The sequence below is a fragment of the Aegilops tauschii genome, chromosome 2, assembly GCF_002575655.3.
Source record: "Aegilops tauschii subsp. strangulata cultivar AL8/78 chromosome 2, Aet v6.0, whole genome shotgun sequence".
NCBI lineage: Eukaryota > Viridiplantae > Streptophyta > Magnoliopsida > Poales > Poaceae > Aegilops > Aegilops tauschii.
This window is the reverse complement of record NC_053036.3, coordinates 1409600-1434513: the sequence shown is the minus strand read 5'-3', so window position 1 is coordinate 1434513 and position 24914 is coordinate 1409600. Positions and strand designations below refer to the sequence as shown.

Sequence of the window (24914 nt, the reverse complement as noted above, 5' to 3'; positions counted from 1 at the left end):
GCAAAAAAACAAGGTTCCAGCAAAACATTATATGGTTCCAGCAAAAACATTGTGTGGTTCCAGCAAAAAAATGAGATGGTTTTCAGCAAAACATTGATATGCTTGTCGCAAAAAAATTACATGGTTCCAGCAAAATCTGATTATGGATCTAGCAAAAAAACACAAATGCAGCAAAAATCACCGTGGTCGCAGATTTTTGGGTGGGTGGGTGGTAGCAAAAACATGGTCTGGTTCCAGCAAAATCAAACATGGTTGTAGCAAAAATTGATTGGAAATACAGACGATGTCATGAAGATGGATGTAGCCAAAATCCATAAAACACCGGTAGTAACAAAAGCAAAAACAGATGTAGCAAAATGGTTCACTGGTTCCAACATAAATTACCGTGGTAGCAGATTTTGGGGAGGGGGTGTGGGGGTGGGTGGTAGCAAAAACATGGACTGGTTCCAGCAAAAATCAAAGCATGGTTGTAGCAAAAATCTGACGCGGCGGCCATGGAGAGCAGCGCAATCAGTTGCGGACGGCCATGACAACGAGCGCTGATTGCAGCACCGTCGTGATTGCAGCCTGCTCAGCTCCGGCCATCGCTCGCAGCAGAGGATAGCTCTGTTCCCAACACGCAACTAAACGGTGGAGGAAAGAAGAGATGGGAGGAGGACGGCCTGAGAAAAATCCATGGCAGCGCCATGGAAACAGAGCAGCCAGGCAATAGAAGAGAGAAAAAGTTATGGGAAAGAAGATAAGACACGGGTGGTCCAGGAGCTTCGGGGCTGCGGGAAACGTGTGTGGACGAAAAGAAAAGGTGGGGCTGGATAGAACGGTGGGGGGGGGCGCGTGTTAGCAGATGGGCAGGCAATTTCAGTCCACATCTACGACTCGTGCGCGACCGGCTGAAACGTTCCGCCGGCGCACCGCCTCGAAACGTTTCCCTTTGTGTATTCTTGCTTTTCTTGTCCTATCGGAATGGGTTCCGATTGGGTCGGATAATGATCACGGTTGTTGGATTGCACAATCGATGGGTCCGCTGGTAATAAATGCTCCCGTAGAAAGAAACAAAATTTCGCTGGAGTTATGGCCCCGCGAGAGTCAATTATTAGCCGGTGCAGCGTATCTCTCGCACCTCCCTCCCTCCCTCAGGACCCCGTGGCCGTCGGTGACGGGGACGGGAGCACAGGCAGCGGTGGAGCACAAGCAGATCTGAGCAGGTGTTGGTCGAGGCGGCGAGCTCCTCTGGCGACCGGAGCTTAGCCGACATCACCAACCTCAAGCTGAAATTTGAGAGCCCTGTCAGTTTTGAGGTACGAATTACTACACAGGAGCAGGAGCGTTCCTTCCTTTGCATCCTTTTTTCAGTTTTGCAGGCTTCTTTCACTTAGTGCTGTTTTTGGTGCCATGCCAGATCTAAGCATATGTGGTATGGAGGCCAAGCTGCTAGAACAACGCACAAGTGGAAGCGAGCCAAGTAAGCTACCATACCAATTGATAAGAAAGATTACAAATGATTTCGATAAGGGGCGAATACTCGGGAGTGGTGGATTCGGAACAGTTTATAAGGTACGTATGAACATATTATCTATCTTGTCTCAACTTTTCAAGACTGAGCTGTGCACAATAACCTCTGTATATATGCTCCTTAATTTAGTGAACCGATAGTTAACTCTGCATATGTACCCCTTACATTTCTACAATACTATGTATCACTGCTGCACACATCAAGCATGTTGAGTATTAACAAAAAGAAATATTATGCCGGACAGGGTGTGTATGAAGATGGGAGAGAGATTGCCGTAAAGGTACTACATAACATTTCCGGAGTAGATGATAAGGAATTTCACAAAGAATTCGACAATCTTAGGGGGCTCAAGCATCCAAATATTGTGGAGTTAGTGGGCTTCTGCCATGAATGGGAAAAAGAACTTGCAGTGTTTGAAGGGAAACAGGTGACCGCTGAACGTTTGTGTATGGCGCTCTGCTTCGAATATGTACAGAAGGGTAGCCTAAACAAACTTATATCTGGTAATTAAGTTGGTGCCCTCTGCATTTTACACAGCACATGGAAATGTATTCTTTTAGATCTACGCATTGTTCTAGAAATACTAATTTTATTTGCTTTGTTTCAGATGAAAACACAGGATTCACCTGGCACATACGTTACAAAATAATCAAAGGGATCTGTGTAGGGCTACAATATCTTCGTGAGGGAGAACATCCTATAATGCATTTTGACTTGAAACCAGATAACATATTGCTAGATGAGAATATGGTGCCCAAAATCGCGGATTTTGGTTTATCAAAGCTCTTTGGTGAAGAAAACACAAAAAAGACGATGAGTTCCGCCGGTACCTGGTAAGCATTATATGTGTTGCGTGTACATAACTGTTAACAAATTTTACACCAGGATTTGTTTATTTTTTACAATTTCTCTATTGTAGAAAATGTTTTACTTTCGTGAAAGAAAATATCAATCTTCCAAACAATATTTATATGAATTCAAACTTGCCATTTCCCGCTACTAAAACGCCACAAGTTCGGCGATCAATAGCTGCCACAAAGTTCGGCGATCACCATGCCGCAGTTCGGCGATCAAACATACTCGAAAGTTCGGCGTTCAAAAGGAAAAGGACGCGTAGGTAATGCATCAAACGACGAGGGCTCCTCCGGCGTCGGACTGGCGGGCGTAGGCGTGCTCAGCGTCGGCGTGCCTTCCGTGCTCGGACTGGTCGGCGTCGGCGTGCCTTCCGTGCTCGGACTGGTCGGCGTCGGCGTGGCTTTTGTGCTGGGCGTCGTGGCGGCATCATCACTCGGGCTTGGTGGCGACGTTGGGGCCTACGTGGGAGTTGGCGCGGTCGTCGACGATATCAGGTTCAAGATGAGGCCGCGCTCCGCCAGGTACCACGCCTTGACCTGCTCGTCCGTCATCGACATGTCGGCCCCTATCAAGAACGCCAGGTCGGTGTTCCTCTTCTTCGCGGTGACGTTAGTCTGGAGTAGGTTGAGCTTGACGGCGTTGTTCGTCATCAGCGCCGATCACCGCGCCTCAGATTCCTCTTCCCTCTGGGCAGCGTGGTTCTTGGCGTCGGTGATGCACTGCTCGATGGACGCCTGCAGTCGCTCAGCAGCCGGTGTGGCGTCCTTCGCCGTCTTGGCTCGTTCGTTGCCATCAGGGAGCCCATCACCTGCCCCCGGCGTGGGCCCGTCCGGCTTGTACGTCTCCTTGGTCTTGGCGAGGGTGCCCCGGACATCCGCCCACTTCTCGCACTTCTCGATCCGGGTGAACATGTGGAGGTACTTGAACTCTTGGTCGTTGCTGTCCTGGCGGTACATGGTGAACATCCGAACCATCTGCGCCGAAGAACAAGTGTCGGCGACGTACACGGCAGCGGCAGCGGCGCGATGGGCCAAATACTTCTTCGGCAGCATGGCGGGATGGAGGTCGGATGGCGGGGAGGGAGGAGAATGGCGGGAGAAGAGGGGCAGAAGGGGGTGGAGGGAAAAAATGGGGGATCGGCGAGAAAAGGCATGTCTCTCGCCGACAAAGCGGATCCACGCGCCTTTTGGCTTCAGCAGGCGCCCCCCGAGGGCTTGGGTTCGCCGGCTATTATTTCGGCCCAAACCAACGATAAACAAGGTCCCGGGGCGCCACTAGGCAGATTTTTCAGCGCCGGCGCTAAAAAAGAGTCCTGGGGGACATGTTGGAGGGGGGGGGCGAGTGGAGATGCTCTAAGCGGGACTAAGAAGTGGTGGACTGCCTCAGTTGTTCCTCACAGGACTGCACGGGCCAGTCCGCGTTCTTCATTGCTGGATGAGGACGCGAGGAATATATGGTTGTTGCATGCATAGCTAAAGTGGGTGGGTAGTTGCTGCATGCACGGGCACGCGGCCGAAGTAAAGTGTGTTGAACATGTGTACATGTATGTAGGTTCGGGTTTTATATACCGCGCCTGTGGTGTCTCTCTCCCTCTGTATTTAGTTGTGTCTTGGGAGACAAGACATCAGTCGCACCCCTTGTACCTATATATGTGCCTAGTGCACGATCAATGAGAATATTGATGCACACAGTCAATTCTCAATTCTACATGGTATCAGATACCGTCACGACCCTCTCCTCCTAATCGCTTCCGCCTACCCTAGCCGCCGCCGCCTCGGGCCGCCGCCGCTCTCCCTCCCGGCGCCGTTGCCCGCCCCTCCCCACAATCGCGCCACCTCCTCTGTCGCGCCTGTATCCAGTATGCATGGCTTGATGTGGAGTCAGATCTACATTGGCTTGGCTTACTGTGTTTCTCTTATACTAGAGGCCTTCGATTTAGAGTCGGAGGGAGTAGTCAATGATGTAGGTCTTATAATTAATTTTCTAATATTAGAAATTGGATTTTAATGCATTTTTCAATTAGTTTGCCTTCTATAGAGAGGAAAAAATATTTTCTTTAAAAGAGACTAGCACACATGCCCGTGCATTGCAACAGGATAATAAAATTATATGCCTCTATCTCAATATAAGAATGGATCAAGATCTTCACATGTATGTATTCTCTTATTCTACATGGCACCCTTTAATTAGAGTCAAACCAGTATATTCTTTTTATTGGCATGTGCCCATAATTTGTTTCAGTTATAATTGACCAACATATTCTCTTTTATTTGCACATGGAAGCTACCACTGTCAATAATTTATGGTGTCCCTTATTCTGCACAAGCGACTTAGCTCCATGCGCCCGATGCGGAGGAGGCCCAGTATGGGAGTGATCGAACTCACGTCCTTAAAGACCCGACCACATATTGCTAGGCACTCAAACAAACGCGTTCTGCTAACCAACGGTCAACGTGAATATTAAAGAATATAATGCAATGACAGATTTGAGTCTTTTTTGTTTTGACCTTTTCGAAAACTGATAACTATGAAATGCCAAATATACTTTGCAACGTCAACAATATTCCAAAATTCCACGCATTTTAAAAAACACGAAGAAAAAATTTGAATGGAACATTTGTTGAAATTCGCTAACATTTATTAAAAGCATGAACGTTTTATAAAAATACGATTTTTTTTATGTTGTGAACAATTATTGGAAACGGGAACATGTTTTGAACATATATAAGAAATTCAGAAAATGTGTAATGCAAAAAATATTTTCAATTTTTGAACATATCACTATAACAAGAATATTTCTCAAATTTGTAACATTTTTTAAATCTTGAACAAATTTTGAAAAACCGAAACAGTTTTTAAAAAATGGGAATAATTTTTAATTCTAATAAAAATTGGAATGACAAAATTTTAAGATTTCAAACATATTTTAAATAGGAACACAATTTTGGAATTCATAATATGAACTACCGAATATACTCGGCAACTTGAACAATTTTCCAAATTATGAACATTTTTTTGAAAATTCCATACATTTTTGGACAAAGAAAGAACAAAAATTTGAACGGAACATTTCCTGAAATTCACGTACATTTCTTAAAAACATGAACCTTCTTATAAAAATACGAACATTTTTTAAGTTGTGAACACTTTTTTAAAATGGGAACATGTTTTAAACATGCAGAAGAATTTTAGAAAATGTGTTTCATTAATGCAAACATTATTTTCAATTTTCAAACATATCACTAAAACAAGAATATTTTTCAAATTTTGAACAATATTCAAATGCATTTCTTTATATCTTGAACAATTTTAAAAATACAAACAGTTTTTAGAAAAGGGAATATTTTTTAAATTTTGAAAACAAATTGGCAAAAAACAAAATCCATAAATATTTTAGAGTAGGAACACATTTTTTTAATTTGTAACTTTTACGAAATTTTGAATAAAAATTGAAAACGCGATTTTTTCTAAAATTTTCAATTTCAGAAAAAATAAAAAATAGACTTTCAATGGAAAAATAAAAAAGAAACAGGAAATAAAAAGAGAAAGAAACAGAAAAAGAGAATTTTAAGGAGGACACAAACAAAAATTGGCCGCTGATTCTTGGGCGCGCTGTGCGTAGGTGAAACTATTTGCCGCATTGAGAGGGAAATAGGATTTTCTTTATTGCGGCGTAGGAGAAATCACACTTGGTTCAATTTTTTCACACAAATATTTCGTTCTAATTACAAAACTTTATAAAATTCTAGCCCGAACATCGGGTGGACCACTTTGCTACTTAACGTAAAGGTAAATCAAAACACTGTTTTTTGACACGTAATATAAAAACCATATATGATCTTCAGGTTCGTTTACTTTTGATTTTTTTTAATTGGAAAGATAAGTTTGGAGAAAAGAAATGTGCATTTGTTATTAAGTGTTTTCTAGCAGTTTATCAAATTTGGGCATCGGTTATATTTTGTGGTTTTAATCATCTAATTGTTGTAACATACATGACATGCAGTGGATACTGGCCACCGGAATATATAAAGCATCAGATAATATCAAGAGAGTTCGACATATTTAGTTTAGGTGTGATCATTGTAAAGATAATGAATGGACATGAAAGCTACAATTCAATTGTCGAGATGCCAAAACGAAAATCTGCTAAGCTTGTAATAACACATCCTTTCTATGTCAATTCCAACATCAATACACTGTTATTTTTATCAATTGGCCTTTGTGTGTGCTATCATTCTAACTTTAAGACCGATGTTGGAGGTACATGAAAGCTGGAGGAAAAGGCTACGTGGAACATTGAGTCACACATCACTCGAAGTATACTGCAACCAGGTGAAAAGATGCATTGAGATAGCATTAGATTGCTTGATATCAAACCGACAAGAAAGACCTACTATACAGGATATTGTGTCTAGTTTGAACGAGACTGAAACGATGATAGGTGACCGAGGCATGCAGAATGAACAGGTGACATTACTCTTGACTCATATGGCCTTTCTGTTTATCGGCATCTACCTTATACTCTTTTCGCTAGAATTATAAAATGCACATGAGTTTCAAGGTTTAATTTTGACCAACAATCGGTCCAACTATATATGGATTATCTGACACAAAAGTAGTATCAGCGATAGGTGCTTTTTAATAATAATAAAATTAGCAATATTAATTTGAATCTTTAATCTATATATTATTGAACAAACTTGGCAAGCATGTGTGTTTTATATTTCTGAATGGAGAGAGGAAGTTTTTAGTGTTCAAAGTGCAACTTATATGAATTAGTAATTTTGTGCCCGTTAAATAGTTCATTCATGGCCATCAATGGTGTCCCAAGGAACAAATGATTTTTTGTTCACCACTTGGATTGGAAAAGGTATAGTCTATTTTTCTCATCTACTCCCTCCGTTCCTAAATATAAGTCTTTCTAGAGACTGCACCAAGTGACTACATACGGAGCAAAATGAATGAATCTACACTTTAAAATATGTCTACATACATCCGTATGTTGTATTCCATTTGAAATAACTTATATTTAGGAACGGAGGGAGTAGTTAGACATGCATCTTCAAAGCGATCACACATGTCCAGTGGCGGCCCTACGTGCAAGCTATTGAGTCCACATAGGCTTTTTCTAAAACCCCTTGAATTTGCAGATATTTGCATGTTAGTCCCTGGTGTGTAATGACCAGATCCCACATGTTTTGTCCGGCCCGCCACTGTGCATATGTCCCTAGACTACTTTCTCATCTAGTTAGGGACTCATCTCGAAAGCGATGACTTACGTCTTGCACAAATCCAAAGCCCTACTCTCTCTGGTCTATGAAAGAGTGGTGGTGTTTTGGATGTTGCCACCCTCCATGGCACGGCTAGGTCGACGGTGGAATCAGGGGAAATCTCCTTCTCTTGAGGCAAACAGCTACCCTTCACTTCTTCCCCTACCTTCAAAGTCTTCAATGGAATCTTCCTTGATCCACTACCCATGAGGAGCTCTCTCTCTCTCTCTCTCTCTCTCACGGACCGCCCCAGAATCTTATGGTGCTCCACTCCGCCATGGAGAGGCCACCTCATTCGGCGAGCTCCTCTGGGACGCCCCATGGGACGAAGCGTTACACCGTTGGCTTTCAGGTCTCGAATTTTTTATCCTTAATTTGTATTTTCTGATATATATAGTTCTCTGAAGACGATGGAGAGTCCACCCTCCCTTCCGATCTCAGCAGCATCACCATCAGCTCCGGTCCTTCTTCAGCAGGTTAGCTAGAGCTAGCTATCTCATCTTTAATTAACAAGAATACTCTGCCGGTTTGCACTAATTTCTCGTCCTCTACTTATAATTACTGAATTGCAAGGGCACGGTGAAGCTAAACTAGCATGCATATGTCTACTCATTAAACAGAGAACTTCCCGTCTGTAGAGCCAAGGGTTATGCCATGGAGCTTACTAAAAGAGATGACAGATGATTTTTCTGCAGCACGATTGGTTGGTAAGGGTGCGCATGGACAAGTTTACAAGGTAAGATCAACATTATTTTCGTTTCCAAATATTTTTCATCAACACGTCATGCCTGACTACAAGATGGACATGTCAAATTAATTACTAGGGAGTTGATAAGGATGGACATGCCATTGCTGTCAAAATGCTCCATGGATTTCATTTTGACATGGAGATCGAGCAGATGATTTCAATCATCCCGAAAGTCCATCACCCAAATATCGTACAGTTGATTGGCTACTGCCATGAGATAGAACAAGTGGTTGTGGAGTATGAAGGAAAACATGTAATTGCTGCCGAAATACACAACGGGCTGTGCTTCGAGTATTTGCCAAATGGTTCCCTTGCCACGTACATTACACCAGGTATATGTTAGATTGCAACATCCAAGATACTATATCAGTTGTCTTTCAGTTTTAAAGAAAATATAATAACCTAATTTTGGATGCCATCGTTGCTTATGCTTACAGACGACGAGGATTCTGGACTTGATTGGCAAACACGCTACAGAATAATTAAGGGCACATGTGACGGTTTAAAATACCTCCATGAGGGATTGAGGAGTCCTATCATTCACATGAGTCTAAACCCTAGCCATATACTGATGGATGAGAAGATGACGCCCAAAATAGCTGGTTTTGGTTCTGCAAGGCTCTTTGGTGTAGAAAATACCAATATAACGATGAGTCCGTTGGGAACTATGTGAGCTAAATGCCCCAACCTAAGCTGTACATTTACTTTAAACTGACCATAATGGTGATAATATTTTTCTTATTTCGGTATGCAGGGGATACATGCCACCAGAGTACATTGACAAACAAGTAATCTCGAAAGAGTTTGACATATTCAGCTTGGGTGTTATAATCCTTAAGCTGATGAAAGGGCAGAAATCATATCATGAATGGGATTTCATGTCTCCTGAGAAGTTTATTGAGCTGGTGGTAAGTAGGAGTAGGTCCTTTCTTGTACTGTCGTTAATTAATTGCTACAATGAACTAATGTTGCAGCTACATTAATTTACATTGTATGTGCTCCTCCTTCCATCGAATTTCGTAGGCACATGAAAAATGGGGGGAGAGGCTACAAAAAACAATGGACGTCACATTAGTTGAAGGACATTTCCAGCAGGTTAAGAAATGCTTGGAGATAGCGGTGAGGTGTGTTGAATATGACAGACAGAAAAGGCCCACCATCGGTGAAATCGTACGTATGCTGAATGAAACAGAAACCAGCTTGATTCCCCAAATAGACTCTGGGCTGCTTCTTCATGTCCATCCCCTTGAGCTGACATTCATGTTGTCAATATCGTTGGAAGTGCCGAGAAAAAAGAAGGCGGCTTCGATGTCTTCTAGCTGCTCGCTGCATCTAGATAACAAGGGAAACGACCGCGTCGCGTTCCTGCTTGTGGCCAACAGCCCCAGTAGGTACCTGGCAAAGGATCCACTCTGTGGCGTTGTGCCGCCAAGGTGTATCTACACCCTCACTCTAACAATGTGCAATAATAAGCAGCAGGCATTGTCGATGCCGTCGATAGATAGCGGTGCCGACTACTTCACACTGCATAGCGTTGTGGTGGGCCAATATGAGCTCGACAAAGATACCATCTCTGCTGAGTACGAAGAATTTTTCAAGAAAACCAAAGAGAAGGCCGGGCATGAGGTACAAGAGGTGGCGTTGAATGTTATCTGTTGTCAACAACAAGCTGATTGTGGGACATCATCTGATTCTGAGGTACATAATTTAATTTGCTATGATATTGTATGCTTAGTTGTCCATAATTAATTATTGTTTTATTTTGTTGGCTTGCGCACTGTGTGATCAATTAATCTGGTTGGCAGCCAACTGGGCCCACAGTTGAGGTTAGTTTCTAGTCCCTTTGTCTTTCTTAACTGTCCTGTCAATCGATCTTGTAAATTGATTGAATGTTCTCGTTCTTCATTTAAATCAGATCATAACCAAGGCAGATGCTCTGGAAGTTTCGTCCATGGATGTGCATCCAATTGAACCTTGGTGAGTGTTTGCTTATGACCATGTTCTCTCTCTCTCTCTCTCTCTCTCTCTCTCTCTCTCTCTCTCTCTCTCTCTCTCTCTGCCACACACACACACTTTTCCATGTCTGTCATGCATATAAATATGCAGTACTCATCAATCATTTGTTAATTTTCAAATAATCCTAATATGAAGGATTATGACAACGCATCGCGCGGGGAGCCTTCGTGTTTGGAACTACAAGACAATGGTACATTGTCAATCAGTGATGCTTATATATATATTCTCAACGTACCTGTATATTAATTCAAGTTACATGTTTATATCTGCAGGCAACGCTGAAGTCAATTCAAGACGTCACAGATGAACCAGGCATGCACCCATATGCACAATTCATGTGATTTATTCCAATAGTCAACAATTACACATTTTACTAAGTAACTGCTCGGTGCTCACAAATGCGAGCTAATATGCAGTAAATGTGGCTAAATTTGTCGTACGTGAGAAATGGATTGTTGCTGGTGATCGCAACGGGTGCATCCATGTGCACAACTATGAAGAAAATGAAGAAGTAGAGAGCTTTTGTGCTCACAGTAGTTGCATCACAACTTTGGCTGTGCATCCAACGGATCCATTTTTGTTTTCTTCATCTAATGATGCTGGTCACCTGATCAAGCTTTGGAACTGGGACAATGATTGGGAATGCAAAGAATTTCATGGACACGTTGGCACAGTGACGCAAGTAACCTTTAACCCAAATGACTCCAATAGTTTTGCTAGTGCTTCCAAGGATGGCACTGTCAAGGTTTGCTTTAGTTCTTCTTATTTATATATGTTTCAGCCATACATGTTGATGGTTTTATGTTTTTACACTTCCAAAAACTTGTAGATCTGGAGTATTTGTTCCGATGACCCCAGTAAGATCATCACATTGAAATTGGATGAGCATGGGCTCTCTGTTGACTACTTCACACGCAATAATCAACAACATCTGATCGTGGGATGTAATGACAAGACCGCACAGGTGTCATGCACTTTTCTGCACCCCAACAATACACACTTTTCTGCACCCCAACAAACTAAAGAATGCACTCAATTAATTAATTTACCTAACTAGCTATTACTTAAATTTCCATCCACGATATATGATTGCTAAAAAAAGTCTTCCTTTTCTTTGTTGTCTTGTTGAATCAGATATGGAAATTGGAGACGAAAGAGCGTGTACATGAGCTAGAATCGCATACAAACCTTATTAGTGCCGCCAATTTGCACCCGGAACTTCCAATATTAATCACAGGTTCATTTGATGGGACTGTACGCATATGGAACTCCATTACCTACAAGTATGTACTGCTTCAGTTCTTCTGACATTCACCCCAGAATGCGTATATAGCTCCATTAATTTTCCTTGTGTAAGTGTATATAGTACTTGTACAAATATGTTGAGATTCTTTACTAACACTGCATGAGGCCTGCCCACCATTACAGGCTTGAGAACGTAATTGGTTTCCACCTCGGGGCAGTATATGCTTTTGGATGTATGAAAGGCTCAAGAAGGTAATAAACAACATTCTTGTCCTTTATCTACTTTACTAATAGGAATCAGTGACCAAGTTGTATGCATTATGTATTGTATATTTTCCTGGAAATTGTGAGTGAGAAGATAACTTAACTGGTAGGTAGGCATGCCTGATTACTTCCTTGCTAGCTAGTTGTATGTATGAGAAATTTAGTATGTAAATATCATGGCGTATCTGAACTTCAAACATGTGCATCATACAACTACATGGATGCAGTAAACACACATTTACGTTTCATATAAATTATGTTTTGTAGCATCAGTGACTTTACCCATTTGCAATACACTCGGAGATATTCCTTCATGTATTTGCATCATCCTCCATTAATTGTATTGTCTTAGTTTTTTTTGGTAAAATGTTTAAATTCATTGATAACCGAAGGACATACTGATTGGTTTGTGTAGGATCGTGGTCGGGTGTCACCAGGGAATAGCAATGATGGACATTTCTTTGCCTTAAACACTATGTTGCTATCAGAGCAACACAACAGGAAAACATCAAGAGCAGAGCAAATTTATCAAGTGTTGTTTGCCTACGTTGCTTATTGATGACTAAGACTTAAGATCTGATTGCATTCAGGGTTGTGGTTATATTGATAGGGTGTTTTAATGTATCCAATATATATGTTAGAGGCAAAATATGTGTAGAAAGCACATCGGAACTGATACTCTACAAGCAAAATATTTAGTTAGCAGCACTACTGCTGCATCGCGGTACCTTTTTCCATGTTTTGAGAGACTAAAACAAATATGGTATACTGAACTTTAAAAAGCAGCACGACTATCCAGCCTGGGCCAGTGATGATCCCAGCCTATCACAGCCAGGTGACGGGTGCATTTGTACCCATCATTTCATTAGTTCATTCATTCTGGATATCGTTGACATTTTTCTTTGGATTATCTCTTTAACTGCATGCTGAACACTAATTAAGTTGTCGAGAGTCATTTGTCGAACACTCGGCAAAGGCTTTGCCGAGTATCAAATGCAACTACTCGGCTAAAAAAAGTGAACAAACGGACGGAGAAGACGGCGCCGTAGCTACGTGGCACAGGTGGTCTGCCGAGAGCACCACTCGGCAAAGGGGTGAACAGAAACAAAACAAAAAATAGCGCCCAATCCCATCTCAGATCCAAAGGTGCCAAATCCCAGCGCCGGCGCTGCTATGGTCGCGTGCACCGCTGCTAGTGCTGCTGGCTGTCCCATGCGCCCCGCCATGGCCCTGTGCTGGTCACTGTCACCTGCTAGTGCTGCTTGCCGTCCCGTGCGCCCCGCCATGGCAGCTCGATATGTGGCGCACCAGCGATGCGCATGCCCGTGACCTGCTGGCTGCCGGTGGCGGCGCGCGCGCAAGGCCGTCCCGAGGGCCGCGTCGAGGTCGTCTCCCCGTCGCCGCCGTGTAAGGCCGTGTCGCCGTCCTGGAGCGTCGCGTCTTGGTCGCCGTCCGGGGGGGCAAAGAAGACCGGAGCCGCGCACTTCACGGCCAATAGCTAGCTAGCTGCTTGTGTGCTAGCTTGGCCGCTGCTAGCTTGCGTGGTATGCTTGGAGATGCAGCACGGCTAGCTGCGCGCGAGATGCAACACGGCCAGCTGCTTGCCGACGCGCAGCAGCCAAGGCTGGGTTGGCCGGCGGTGGGAGCCGTCGGGGTGCTCCGTCGATGAGGCTGGGTTGGCCGTGGAGGCGTCGGTATGGGTGTGGCGGTGAGATTGGGGAGAGGATAAGAGGAGACGAGAGGATAAGAAGAGAGGCGTGAGGATAAGAAGAGAAGAGAGAGAGGCGGAGCCGTTTGATCTCCATCATCGAACGGTTGATATAAGCCACGTCATCGATCCGTGGCTCGTTCTCCCAACCAATCATAATGTTTTTCTCTTTACCACTCGGTAAAGACTATTTTTTCCCTCTTTTTCTACTTTTCTTTTTCTTTTTCTGGTACAAATTATAACAATTTGGCATTTGTAATGTCAAGATGCACCTATGTAAACAATATCGCCACGTTATCAGAAGCAATGCAATGAGTATGGCCATCGTCGTAGTCACTTGGCTTGAAACTCATGAAGGTTCATACTTGATAGCTCGTTTTGTGAAGGAATTTTTTCAAATTTATCATATTGGAAGTTTGGTATTTTTCCTCGCAACTAGTACACATAAAAGGACTCCATGCGAAAGTATTGCATTTTTTAAACTTGTATTCTTTTTCTTTCATTTTTTTCAAAACGGGGTCAAAATGATCGACATGACTATTCATCACAGGGGGTTGAATCTCTCAAAACTCTATGTGGTTCTCACATATAATGACTACTTGTGTATCTAAAAATATTTTTTTCTAATTTTTACGACTGAGCTGTCACACACTTGCAGTTCAAATTTGAATTATTTTCGGGAAATTGACATAAATTCATTTAAATGTGCGAAAATAGATAGAAAACTAGAAAAATCCATGAAACTTGAGAATTGTAGATAAAATATGGTCTAATTACTGTGATAATTGGAGTGGTGCCATTTTGCACCCTGATTTTTGTACTTGCTTCACAAAATACATCCATTTCTGACACTTAGAAAATGAAAACTGATTATTTTGTACAAAAAAGTAGGAAACTCTATTTGGACATTGTTTATAATGTCAAGATGCACCTATGTGTCTAATTTGGGAACATTGTAATAAACTACGCAATGAATATGGCCATCGGCTTGGTCATTTGATACTATATTAATATTTCGCACGCCACAAAGTGTAATTTAAACGGCCTCAAATGAAAAATGTCTCAACACGGAAGTTGTCCGTCTCATCAAAATGAATAATTTTGATTTTTGGACCATCTTCATCCGAGGTAGTATGCAACCTCTACAGTCAAAACAATGCAGTTTAGCGTAGACCCCTTTTGCCGAGTGTGACACTCGGTAAAGACCCCCTTTTGTCGAGTGTGACACGCGGTAAAGCCCTGTTTGCCGAGTTTTATTGTTTTACCGAGCGTTTTGTCCAGGACACTCGGCAAAGTGCCTGTTTGCCGAGTTTCGCCTTTTTGCCGAGTTAGGTACTCGGCAAAGATATTATTGCCGAGCTCCCGACATAATGCACTCGGCAAAGAGCCTAACACTTGGCAAATAGGAAAATTCCAGTAGTGGGGGCTGGTTCCCACCGCAATTGTAGACAGGCGCCGGTCCTCCTTGATGAAGAGGTGGACCGGAGGAGCCCGGCGCCTGAGCCGGAGGGCGTGAGGGAGTGGAGGTCACCCCCACGACCGGAGGGGGCTGAGGGTTCGTCCCGACGGCACCCCGCACCGAAGGAGGCACGCCCGCCATTGGGCGCTGATGCGCTGCCGCGTAGGAACGGGCAACCCTGGCGACGGGAGGTGGTGCTGGAGACGTATGCGGCGTCGGCGAGGGGAGTGAGATATTCGCGGCGACGATCGAAGCTCGAGGGACAGCAGACGACGACGACGACGCTGCAGCTGAAGGCATGGAGTTGATCGATCGCTGCTGCGTAGGGTGGTATTCCAGAGAGCCCACATACGTCTTCTAAGAAAAGCCCAAGAAAAGCCCAGGCCCGGTTCCCTGAGGGCGCAATTGGAGGAGTTTAGCTAAGCATTGCTTTAGTTTAAATGCTTCAGAATATTGGGAGGGGGATGCCCCTAACATTATTCTTCCCCAGACTGTAAAGGACATGGCTATTATTTGAGGAATAAAGTTTGATATGTTAAAAAAAAAAACAACAACGGTGCTTTGCATTCTTGGATTGCATCACATGTATTTTGAGCTTTGGGATTATGTATGCTAATTGTTGGATATTCTTCATCTACCGCTGTTTGTGGCAGTATTATTTCTTATGTTTTTCATGAAAAAAAGAGAAGAAAGGAAAATATGTGAGTCCTGCCTCCCGCACACACCTTCGGAGACTGCTTGGAATCCAGTCCAACCTGCTTTACTCAAAGCAAAAGCAAAAGAAAAAGAAAAAAGGAGGAAGAAGAAGCAGACAGCTCAATCTTTATTCTTTAAGTAGCTCCAACCTGAAGCAAAGAACCAGCTTGCAACACATGTATGCTTTGGCCAAAACAAAAGCCAAAGACCAAACACAAGCTCTGCATACCATCAAATCTTCAGTATCCATTTCCCCCCCTTCATCTGACATAAGCAATAATAGATTGTGCCAGCCAGCCAGCCAGCCAGCCAGCCTACTTTCCGATTAAGGTACGTACTGTCAAGACTATTAATACGGGTCTTGTACTGTCAATACTATTAAACCTCATCATATATTATAGTTATGCATCGACTAACAATTACTCTATTCTGTTAACAATTACGCAGGTGCCAGCTGCAAATTGGTTCATCTGGAGGTGCCGATCGATCGATGGGTTAGATTTCTGGAGCTTCTTGTCTCTGCAAGGCCTTCACTCAAACAATTAGTCATCATGCCTCGAGAGGTATTAATTTGTCTGCGTAGACATGAATGCATTCATGCATGCACTTCTCACAATGTAGCCTAGCCTAGCTAGTTCTTCCGGTGGTATGTTATACTATATATATGTCAGAGATGGTTATCTTAATTAGTTGGTTCTTGAATAATGTTCTGATATGTAGTTCAAGATTTAATTGCATGTAAATTAGCTCCTGCAAGAGGATGAAACAAGGACGTCCAAGATCACACACACACACACACACGACCCTTCTCCAACAGCCATCAGCTTAACTCATTTCTCCACCATTCATTCCCTTGCAGCAGTACCCCTAATTAACCACAGCAACACGGCCCTCCCTCATTTCTCTGACAAATTACACAGACATGCATAAACACTGAAGCTTAATTAGTGTTCTACTGGTCTGCACCCCACGGACACATGCATAAACACTGAAATTTGTATGTAATGCAGTTTAATTAATTAACAAGAAAAAAAGTAGGTGCACCTTTTGCATATACGTTACTAGATGAACAATGCTAGCTAAAGTGACTGACCTTAACTAATTGTCGTCAACTAATTATGCAGATGATTGGTGCAGACAGCATCGAAATAGCCGTGGGAAATATAGTCCCTTATCTAGAGGATACAAGTAATACTGCACACAAGGCCATCTATTTTGATGGAACGGGTGGGCTGGCTGCTTCGGCAGTGCTTAGAGCCATAGCCCAAGACCCTCCACCATCTCTGCTGAAGAAATTCGACAAGATCATCCACGTCGATTGCTCGAGGTGGAAAAGCCGAAGAGCACTTCAGAGGACAATCACACAAGAACTGAAGCTTCCTCGTCTCATAATGGATGTCATTGATAGGCAAGATGAAGAAGATGATTTCAGAGGGATAGATGAAGGCTTAAGAGCCGAGATAGGATTTGTGGGAAGAGAGATCCTTCGGGTCCTGATGGGGCAGAAATGTTTAGTGGTCTTCCATAATGGGAGCGACAACACAATTGAGTTGAATGATTTGGGCATTCCCCAGCCGGATCAGTGGTTTGTATTCGGTAGTAAAGTACTGTGGACCTTTCGAGGCAGGCTTCGGCTCAACCCAGGAGTCAGTAAGAAGGTGGATGATTCACATCTTTTTCTTTATGATACGTTCAGTTTATACGGGTGGAATTATTTGCTGGAATTAGAGGCAAGAGAGATTGCTCGGTACACTGATAATCTTGGCGAAACAGTTGAAGAGTGCTGCTTGTATCTGCTGTCATTAAATTGTCAGGGAGGCAACATCATGGACTACAACTGGGCCACCCATGCTTCTAATTATTGGGTCTGTGATGGGATTATACAAGGAGGCCATGGTGACGAAGCATGGGAGGCTGCAGCTGCTCTGCATCAACACATAAATATAGAGGATTATTCGTCTAATGCACTGCCCTCTTTTGGTCATGAACTGGAGACTCCTTCAAAACGGTGGATATTGGTCAAGGACAATCCTGTTGTGCATCCAGAGTCAACGTCCTTTTTCCTTGCCGCAGTTGCAAGCGAGTCGGATCCTCCATTAAGATCCTTACCCGATGACATGTTTCATAAATCAGACAAACTTCGTGTGCTCAAGTTATGCCGCTGCACCTTCAGTTTTTCCTCTCCTCCTTTTCGTCGTTGCCGCAGCTTAAGGTTCCTTGGATTAGATAGCTGCCAGGACCAGCGACCAGAAGAAGATGAGAAGCAAGATATGGATTTTTTGAAGAGCCTATGGGTGATAGACATACACAATACAGACTGGAATCTGCCTTCATCACCAGAGATAATAAAGCAGATGGCTACAAACATTAGGGAAGTACATATAAAGAATGGAAGGTTTTGGCACATCATTTTTGCATTGGGACAACCACAAAATCTTCACAAGCTTCGAGTTATTGACCCTACATGCTGCTCTTTGGAGACAGGCTTGCCCAGCTTGTCAAGTTCAACTAGCCTCAAGACTCTGGTTCTAGATGGTTGTGTTGGTTTGGAGCATGTCGAAGGACTCCCTCCATCACTTGAATCATTCAGCTTAGATGCAAGACCAAGAAAAGATGATTACAAGGAAGCCAAAATAAGCCGCATCTCCTTGGCTGGTTGTGCAAGATTGTCTGAATTCACACTGAGGGGATCACTTCCAAACCTTGAGGAGTTGGACCTCTCAGCCACAAGAGTTAAGACACTTGACCTCACAACTCAGGTGGTGCAGGTCCAATGCCTCCAACAAATTATTCTACTGGGATGTATGCAGCTGCATGCTATTCTATGGCCAAAAGAGGGTCTGCCAACACTGACGGTGCTGCATATTGATACCTCGGTTTGTCCTGTTCAAACAAAACTACATGAAGTGGATGTTACTATAATGGACATGAGGTTTTTTCAATCCTTGGTATTACAGAGAAATGTCCGATTCTGTTGGAAGAGCAATAGGTTCCATCTAAATCTTTGTGTCCCTTGTACCACCAGTGTTAAGGGACAAAGCTATATGAAGAAGAAGATGGGCCCTGGTAATAGTGGGAAAATAATGGGTCCTGCTCAACCAAAGTCATTAAACCCCAATACTTGCAGCACCTACACTGATGTCTCGGTTGACAACATAATTATTGATCACGACTACAACAATGCAATGAAGTTTCAGCCGTCGGGCTGCCATGTGGAGATTGGTAAGGGAGTTAGCAACGCTAGCGTGGAGAGTGTGCAAGCAATCAATGCTATCATCTTTGCAATGAACCAATCCGAGTCGCTGCATGTTCATGACAGTTCTTCCATCACCACTGTCATCCCTGAACACATGATGACAGTTGATGATCTTGACTGGGAACATTTAAAACATTGTCATGTGGTGAGATGCCCCAAGATGCACACAGTCTTCATGACTAACTATGGTGGCTACCCCTTTACAGAAATAGAGACCTTTTGGGCCGCTGATCTACCGATGGCACACTGCATTTGGAGCAAAGGAACGACCTACAGGGGCACGGAAACTAGGTGCTTTGCCAAACTGCGGAGCATACACCTCTACTCTTGCCCAAGGCTCGCATTTGTGCTTCCGTTATTGTGGGGTACTCAAGGATTATATTTACAGAACTTAGAAAGTCTCCACATTGTGAATTGTGGTGATCTAAAGACGGTGTTCCCTGTTCATGCCGGCTTGAAAGAACGTGTACTTGAGTTCCCAAGCCTGAAGCACATCCATCTATATGAGCTCTATAAGTTGGAGCATATATGTGAGGTGAAGATGCATGCTCCCAAGCTTGAGAGGGTATGGCTCAGGGGCTGTTGGAGTCTCAGGCGCCTCCCAGCCATTGGCACATCTATAGGGGCTGTTGGAGATAGCCGTCGCCCCGTCGTGGACTGCGAGCAGGACTGGTGGGAGAAGCTGGAGTGGGACGGGCTGGAGGCCGGCCACGACCCTTGCCTCTTCGAGCGACGCCACTCGTCGCATTACAAGAAGGCGTTGCCCAGAGTTTCTGTGCTTCGGTGAAGTGACGACCGTACTATACTATACAAGTACGTGCGCTCTTCATTGTGTTGCATCTTGTTTCGTGCAGGTGTCATATATAATAGATGGATGATAGTTGGTGATATGTTGTGTAGGCTATGACAGTGGCGGTGGACGCCTTCTTGCTGCTTTCCGCTGCCATGATCGACGGTTCAAGCCAATAAATAAACTGGTGTGTTGCTTTGCTTCCCAAGAGATGGTGGATGCATGTGTGTGTTCCTTTCCTTGCTGAAGAAAGAATAAATCATCTCCACTGTCTCCAGGGAGAGTGAGACGGCTTGTGTATCATTGTTTGTTGCTGTGGTTTGTTTTCTGTTTATGTGTGTGCAGTGTGCTGAGTGTGCCAAAGACCAGTGATCGATGCGGATTCTGGACTGAAAATGCATGCATGGCTTGCCTTTGTGTGATATAACAACTGCGTACGTATTTATTTGGTTCCATTACCTTGTCAGACGTGGCGTGGTTAATTAGTACTCCCTCTGTAAACTAATATAAGAGTGTTTAAATAACTAAAGTAGTGAACTAAACGCTCTTATATTAGTTTACGGAGAGAGTATTGTATTATGATTTACTAGGTACTCTCTCTGAAAAGATTTATAAGACGTTGAGGGATTTTCAGACACAGCCGACAAAGTGCAAATACACCATTATGCCCTTATTTTGAATTTCAAACCGGTCGTCTTCCTCGCGTCGTCCCCGTATCCACGCGCCCAGCCTTGCCGTCCCCGTCGCCTGGCTGTGTCCAGGAGCTCGTCCCCGTCGTCACCCGCTCATCCAGGAACTCATCGCCGTCGCCTGGCTGCACCTAGCCTTGTCGTCGCCGGGCCCCTCCACGCGCCCAGCCTTGCCGTCGCCGTGCCCTTGCCCTCCTCCTCGCGCGCCCAGTTCCTCCTCCTCGTGCCCAGCCTTGCCGTCGCCGCGCCCAGGCCCTCCTCCTCGCGCCCTGGCCCTCCTGCTCCCGCGCCCAGGTCCTCCTCCTCGCGCCCTGGCCCTCCTCCTCGCGCCCAGGTGCTCCTCGCCCAGGTATTCCTCGCATCGCCCAGAGCAAGGAGAAGCAATACATTAGCAAGGTAGGAGAAGCAACAGCAGATCACATCACCCATAGCAAGGAGAAGCAACACCTCCCAAGCAATTCAGCAAAACAGGAGAAGCGACACATCAGCAAGATACAAGATCAAAATCAATTACACTATAGTGGAGTACAAGATCCATGTGCTTGACAGTGGAGTACAAGATCAAGAGGAGTAGCTTCGAGAGCAGCAATAGATCACAGTAGCAATAATTTCTCATCATAGCACAACACCAGATCAGGAGATCTTCAAATTACTCCAGATCAAGGAAGCAGGTGTGCTCCAGATCAAGATCAAGAGTACAGGAGTAGGACAACAAAAGAGATCCTCAAATTACTCCACATCAAGAGATCGACAGCTTAGGATTGGGACAACAAAAGCATTAAGAGCATCATTAACACAACAGCTGATCAAGAGGACCAGCAACAACAACAGCATTATCAACAGTATCAATAGCAGGCGGCATTATTAGCAGCATTATCAGCAAGAGCAGCACCAGCACAACAACAGTAGCAAGTGGAGCAACAGCACAGTATCAGTAGCAAGATGAGAAGCAGTATCACATCAACAGTACCTGAACATAGCAGCAGCAGCAGCACAAAATGCTCCCAGACCCGAACTGCTCACCACCTGCAGGAGAAGAAGAAGCTGATGTGAATATGGTCCAAGAAGAAGAAGTAGCAGATGTCCAAGAAGAAACATTAAATGTCCAAGAAGAAGCAACAGGTACTCCATACACATACTCCTTGTATAGAAGTACATCTGTTTTTAGTTGTGCACCGGATGTTGGCATATGCATAGGCATCCTACTCCTAGTGCTTTAATAGCAATTCCTTTGCTTGTTGTTAACAAGATTTGGTGTTTTGGAGTAGGCACTAGCCGATGCTATACAAATATCAGGTTTAACATACTCCAAAGTGTTCATGAAAACTGAATATATGTTCATCTAAACATACTATACACATACTCCAAAATGTTCATGAAAACTGAATATATGTTCATAGAACTTAACATATGTTTAACAACAAGTTTAACTTGCTCAAATTCATTTAACTTGCTGAAATTTGCATATGCCTACTCCTAGTGCTTTAAATAAGAGTAATTTTCAGTTTGACTTCACACTGTGTGGATCACTTCACACTGTGGATCACTTCTCCATGGCTGGTTGTGCAAGATTGTCTGAATTCACACTGAGGGGATCACTTCCAAACCTTGAGGAGTTGGACCTATCTGGCACGAAAGTCAAGACACTTGATCTCACAACTCAAGTGGTGCAGGTCCCACATCTCCAAAAAATTATTCTATTGGGATGTATGCAGCTCCTTTCCATTCTATGGCCAAAAAATGGGATGCCAAAAGATACATTGTTAAGTATTGATTGCTCAGTCTGTCATGTTCAAGCAGAATTTCATCAAGCATATGCTACTATAATGGACATAAGGTTTCTTCAGACCTTGGTATTAGAGAGTAATGTTGACTTCTGTTGGAAGAGTACTAGGTTCCATTTGAAGCTATGTGTCCCAGCTTGTAGCAACAAAGTTGACGAGCAAAGCAATAAGAAGAACACGCCATTGGTAGTAGCGCACCGCAGATAATGGGTCCTCCTCAGCCGAAGTTATTATTACCCAATGCTTACATCACGTACATGGATGTCGCTGTTGACAACATGATTGTTGATGATGGCTATAATAGTGCATCGCAGTTTCAGCCGTTGGGCTCCCATGTGGAGATTGGTGATGGAAATAGTTTCACTAGAATGGAGAGCACACGAGTAATGAAGGCTATCATCTTTGCAATGAACAAGGCCAAGTCGCTGCATGTGCATGACAATTCTTCCGTCACCACTGTCATCACGGAACACATGAGTGGTGAGCACACGAGTAATGAAGGCTACCATCTTTGTGATGAACAACGCCAAGTCGTTGCATGTGCACGACAATTCTTCCATCAGCACTGTCATCCCTGGCCATATGATGTCCATAGAAAGTAATGTACTTACATGGAATCTGAAATCTTGTCACGTGGTGAGATGCCCCAAGATGCGTACGGTCTTCAATATTGATTGGAGGTATTACTACTTTGAAGAACTAGTTGAGTTTTGGGCGGCTGATCTCCTATCAGCCCATTGCATTTGGAGCAAACAAAGGGTGTCGGATTTTCAAGACAATCGTTCCTTTGCGAAACTGGAGAGCATACACCTGTTCTCCTGCCCGAGGCTCACGTTTGTCCTCCGGTGGTCCAGGTTATACATCTTGAGAAGCTTGGAGATCCTCCACATCACCTTCTGTGGTGATCTAAAGCAGGTGTTCCCGGTGGAGCCAGAGATTCTGGCAAGAATAGCTACAAGCCAGTGTAAAGGTGCACTGGAGTTCCCAAACCTGAAGCATATATACTTGCATCAGCTCTTCAAGCTGCAACAGATATGCGAGGCCAAGATGTTTTCTCCCAAGCTTGAGACCATCAAGGTTAGGGGATGCTGGGCTCTCAGGCGCCTCCCGGCTGTCGGTCGAGACAACCGTCCCGTCGTGGACTGCGAGAAGGACTGGTGGGAGAAGTTAGAGTGGGACGGGCTGGAAACCGGCCACGACCCTTCCCTCTTCAAGCCTCGCCACTCTGCGTATTACAAGAAGCCCCTGCCTAGAGGCTCAGTTCTGTGGTGAGCTGAACAAGCTGTTCAGGTACGCATCCGCAAGTCTTTCCTTTGTTTTTTATCTATCTGTTGTATTTTTTTGGTAACAATTGCAGACACACCTTGTGCATTTGTGCTATGTAATATCCGAATAACAACCGTGAATATAATACATACACACATTTGTCGAGAAAGCAACAGTCTAGCCAATCCTGCTCCTGTATGTGTATGTGTATGTGTGTATAGCAAGCAAGCAAATTGTTTGATCTACTCCTTTATGCATTCGGTGATCAATTCATCTGTTTTGGCATTCCGTGTGTTGTGTAGGTTTGATGGATGTATGGCGGCAGAGCCTACAACGATGGCCGGCGTCTTGCTGCTTTCCACCCTTCACACTGCAAGCGCAAGCCAAATCCTTTTGGGTGTGTTGTTTCCTTCCTGAAGAAAGAATAAAGTGGTGCTAGCTAGCTAGCTTGCTTGCTTGATGCCGCACATGCATGCTTAGTCGTTTTGCGTGTCTGTCCGTTCTCAAGACTTATGATTCATTGTTGGTGTGGTTTGTTTTCTGCTCATGTGTGTGCTGAGTTTGCAATGTGTGTTGTCATTCTGATTCAGTACAGCAGAATGCATGTGTATGCTTGACTGAGAATGCATGGCTTGGTGTGATGTACATGAAATGGATTATATATCAACTGAGTATTTATTTATTTGGTTCCATTACCTAGAGATTAATCTCAATCTCCTTTCCTTGCAATCCATCTCCGTCTTCCTATTTTCACAGATAATCTGCATCTTTCGTAATCCTGATCGCTGTACCGGATCACTAGCCTAGCTCGTTCTTAACCTGATTGCTAGCGCCTAGTATGCATCTCCTGCTCCTGTTATTAATGATCCAATATTGGGTCTCCATAGTACCGATAATTGGTTGATAATTGATCAATTCCTCGACATTGTTTGACCTATATATATTATATTATACGAGATTCTTCTTTTTGTGTGTTGGACCGACCGACGTGATAAGCGATAAGATTTTATTGAGTTTGTCCAGCAGATTTGTAACTTTGTACTAGTTTTTGAATTACTAAATTTTCCTCAAATTTCATCACTATTGTCTCATCCAAAAAATTATGCATCTAGAAATATTAGAAAAAACAAATGAAGGTAGTATGTATAAAGTATATTAGTATCCTTTTAGATGCATTTTAGTGTTTTTTGGTAACCTTTCATTTAAACATAACACACACGTTAATTATTATTTTTGCATATATATTAAAGGGCCAGGGTTATAGTTTCGCCCTGGCCCCCCCCGGAATATCAGGACCGGCCCTGCCCGAGATATGGGAGGACACGCTTGAGCAGGTCGACATCTTCTTGATGGGC

At 43.8% G+C, this 24914-nt stretch overlaps 2 protein-coding genes across 4 annotated transcripts; both read left to right on the top strand.

Moving 5' to 3' along the window:
- The first annotated feature begins 1062 nt into the window (after window positions 1-1062).
- On the top strand, window positions 1063-12693 carry LOC109774265 (receptor like protein kinase S.2). Of its 3 annotated transcripts, XM_020332982.4 has the most exons (21): window positions 1066-1298; window positions 1400-1554; window positions 1758-2016; window positions 2121-2346; window positions 6372-6522; window positions 6629-6835; window positions 8036-8114; window positions 8259-8374; window positions 8463-8718; window positions 8824-9055; window positions 9141-9294; window positions 9410-10084; window positions 10192-10212; window positions 10302-10363; window positions 10538-10592; window positions 10675-10714; window positions 10819-11147; window positions 11232-11366; window positions 11537-11685; window positions 11831-11899; window positions 12327-12693. In XM_020332982.4, exons 2-21 carry the CDS (start codon window positions 1417-1419, stop codon window positions 12379-12381), a joined length of 3408 nt encoding a protein of 1135 aa, XP_020188571.1. In that variant the 5' UTR covers window positions 1066-1298; window positions 1400-1416; the 3' UTR covers window positions 12382-12693. The 3 variants fall into 3 exon arrangements, with proteins under 3 accessions (XP_073363726.1, XP_020188571.1, XP_020188572.1); XM_073507625.1 differs by lacking the exon at window positions 6372-6522 and having other exon boundaries at window positions 1063-1298; XM_020332983.4 differs by lacking the exon at window positions 6372-6522 and having other exon boundaries at window positions 6640-6835.
- Window positions 12694-16229: 3536 nt separating this feature from the next.
- On the top strand, window positions 16230-20277 carry LOC109774276 (uncharacterized). The gene is made up of 3 exons (XM_073507624.1): window positions 16230-16337; window positions 16899-19843; window positions 19931-20277. Exons 1-2 carry the CDS (start codon window positions 16326-16328, stop codon window positions 19815-19817), a joined length of 2931 nt encoding a protein of 976 aa, XP_073363725.1. The 5' UTR covers window positions 16230-16325; the 3' UTR covers window positions 19818-19843; window positions 19931-20277.
- The last annotated feature ends 4637 nt before the right edge of the window (window positions 20278-24914 follow it).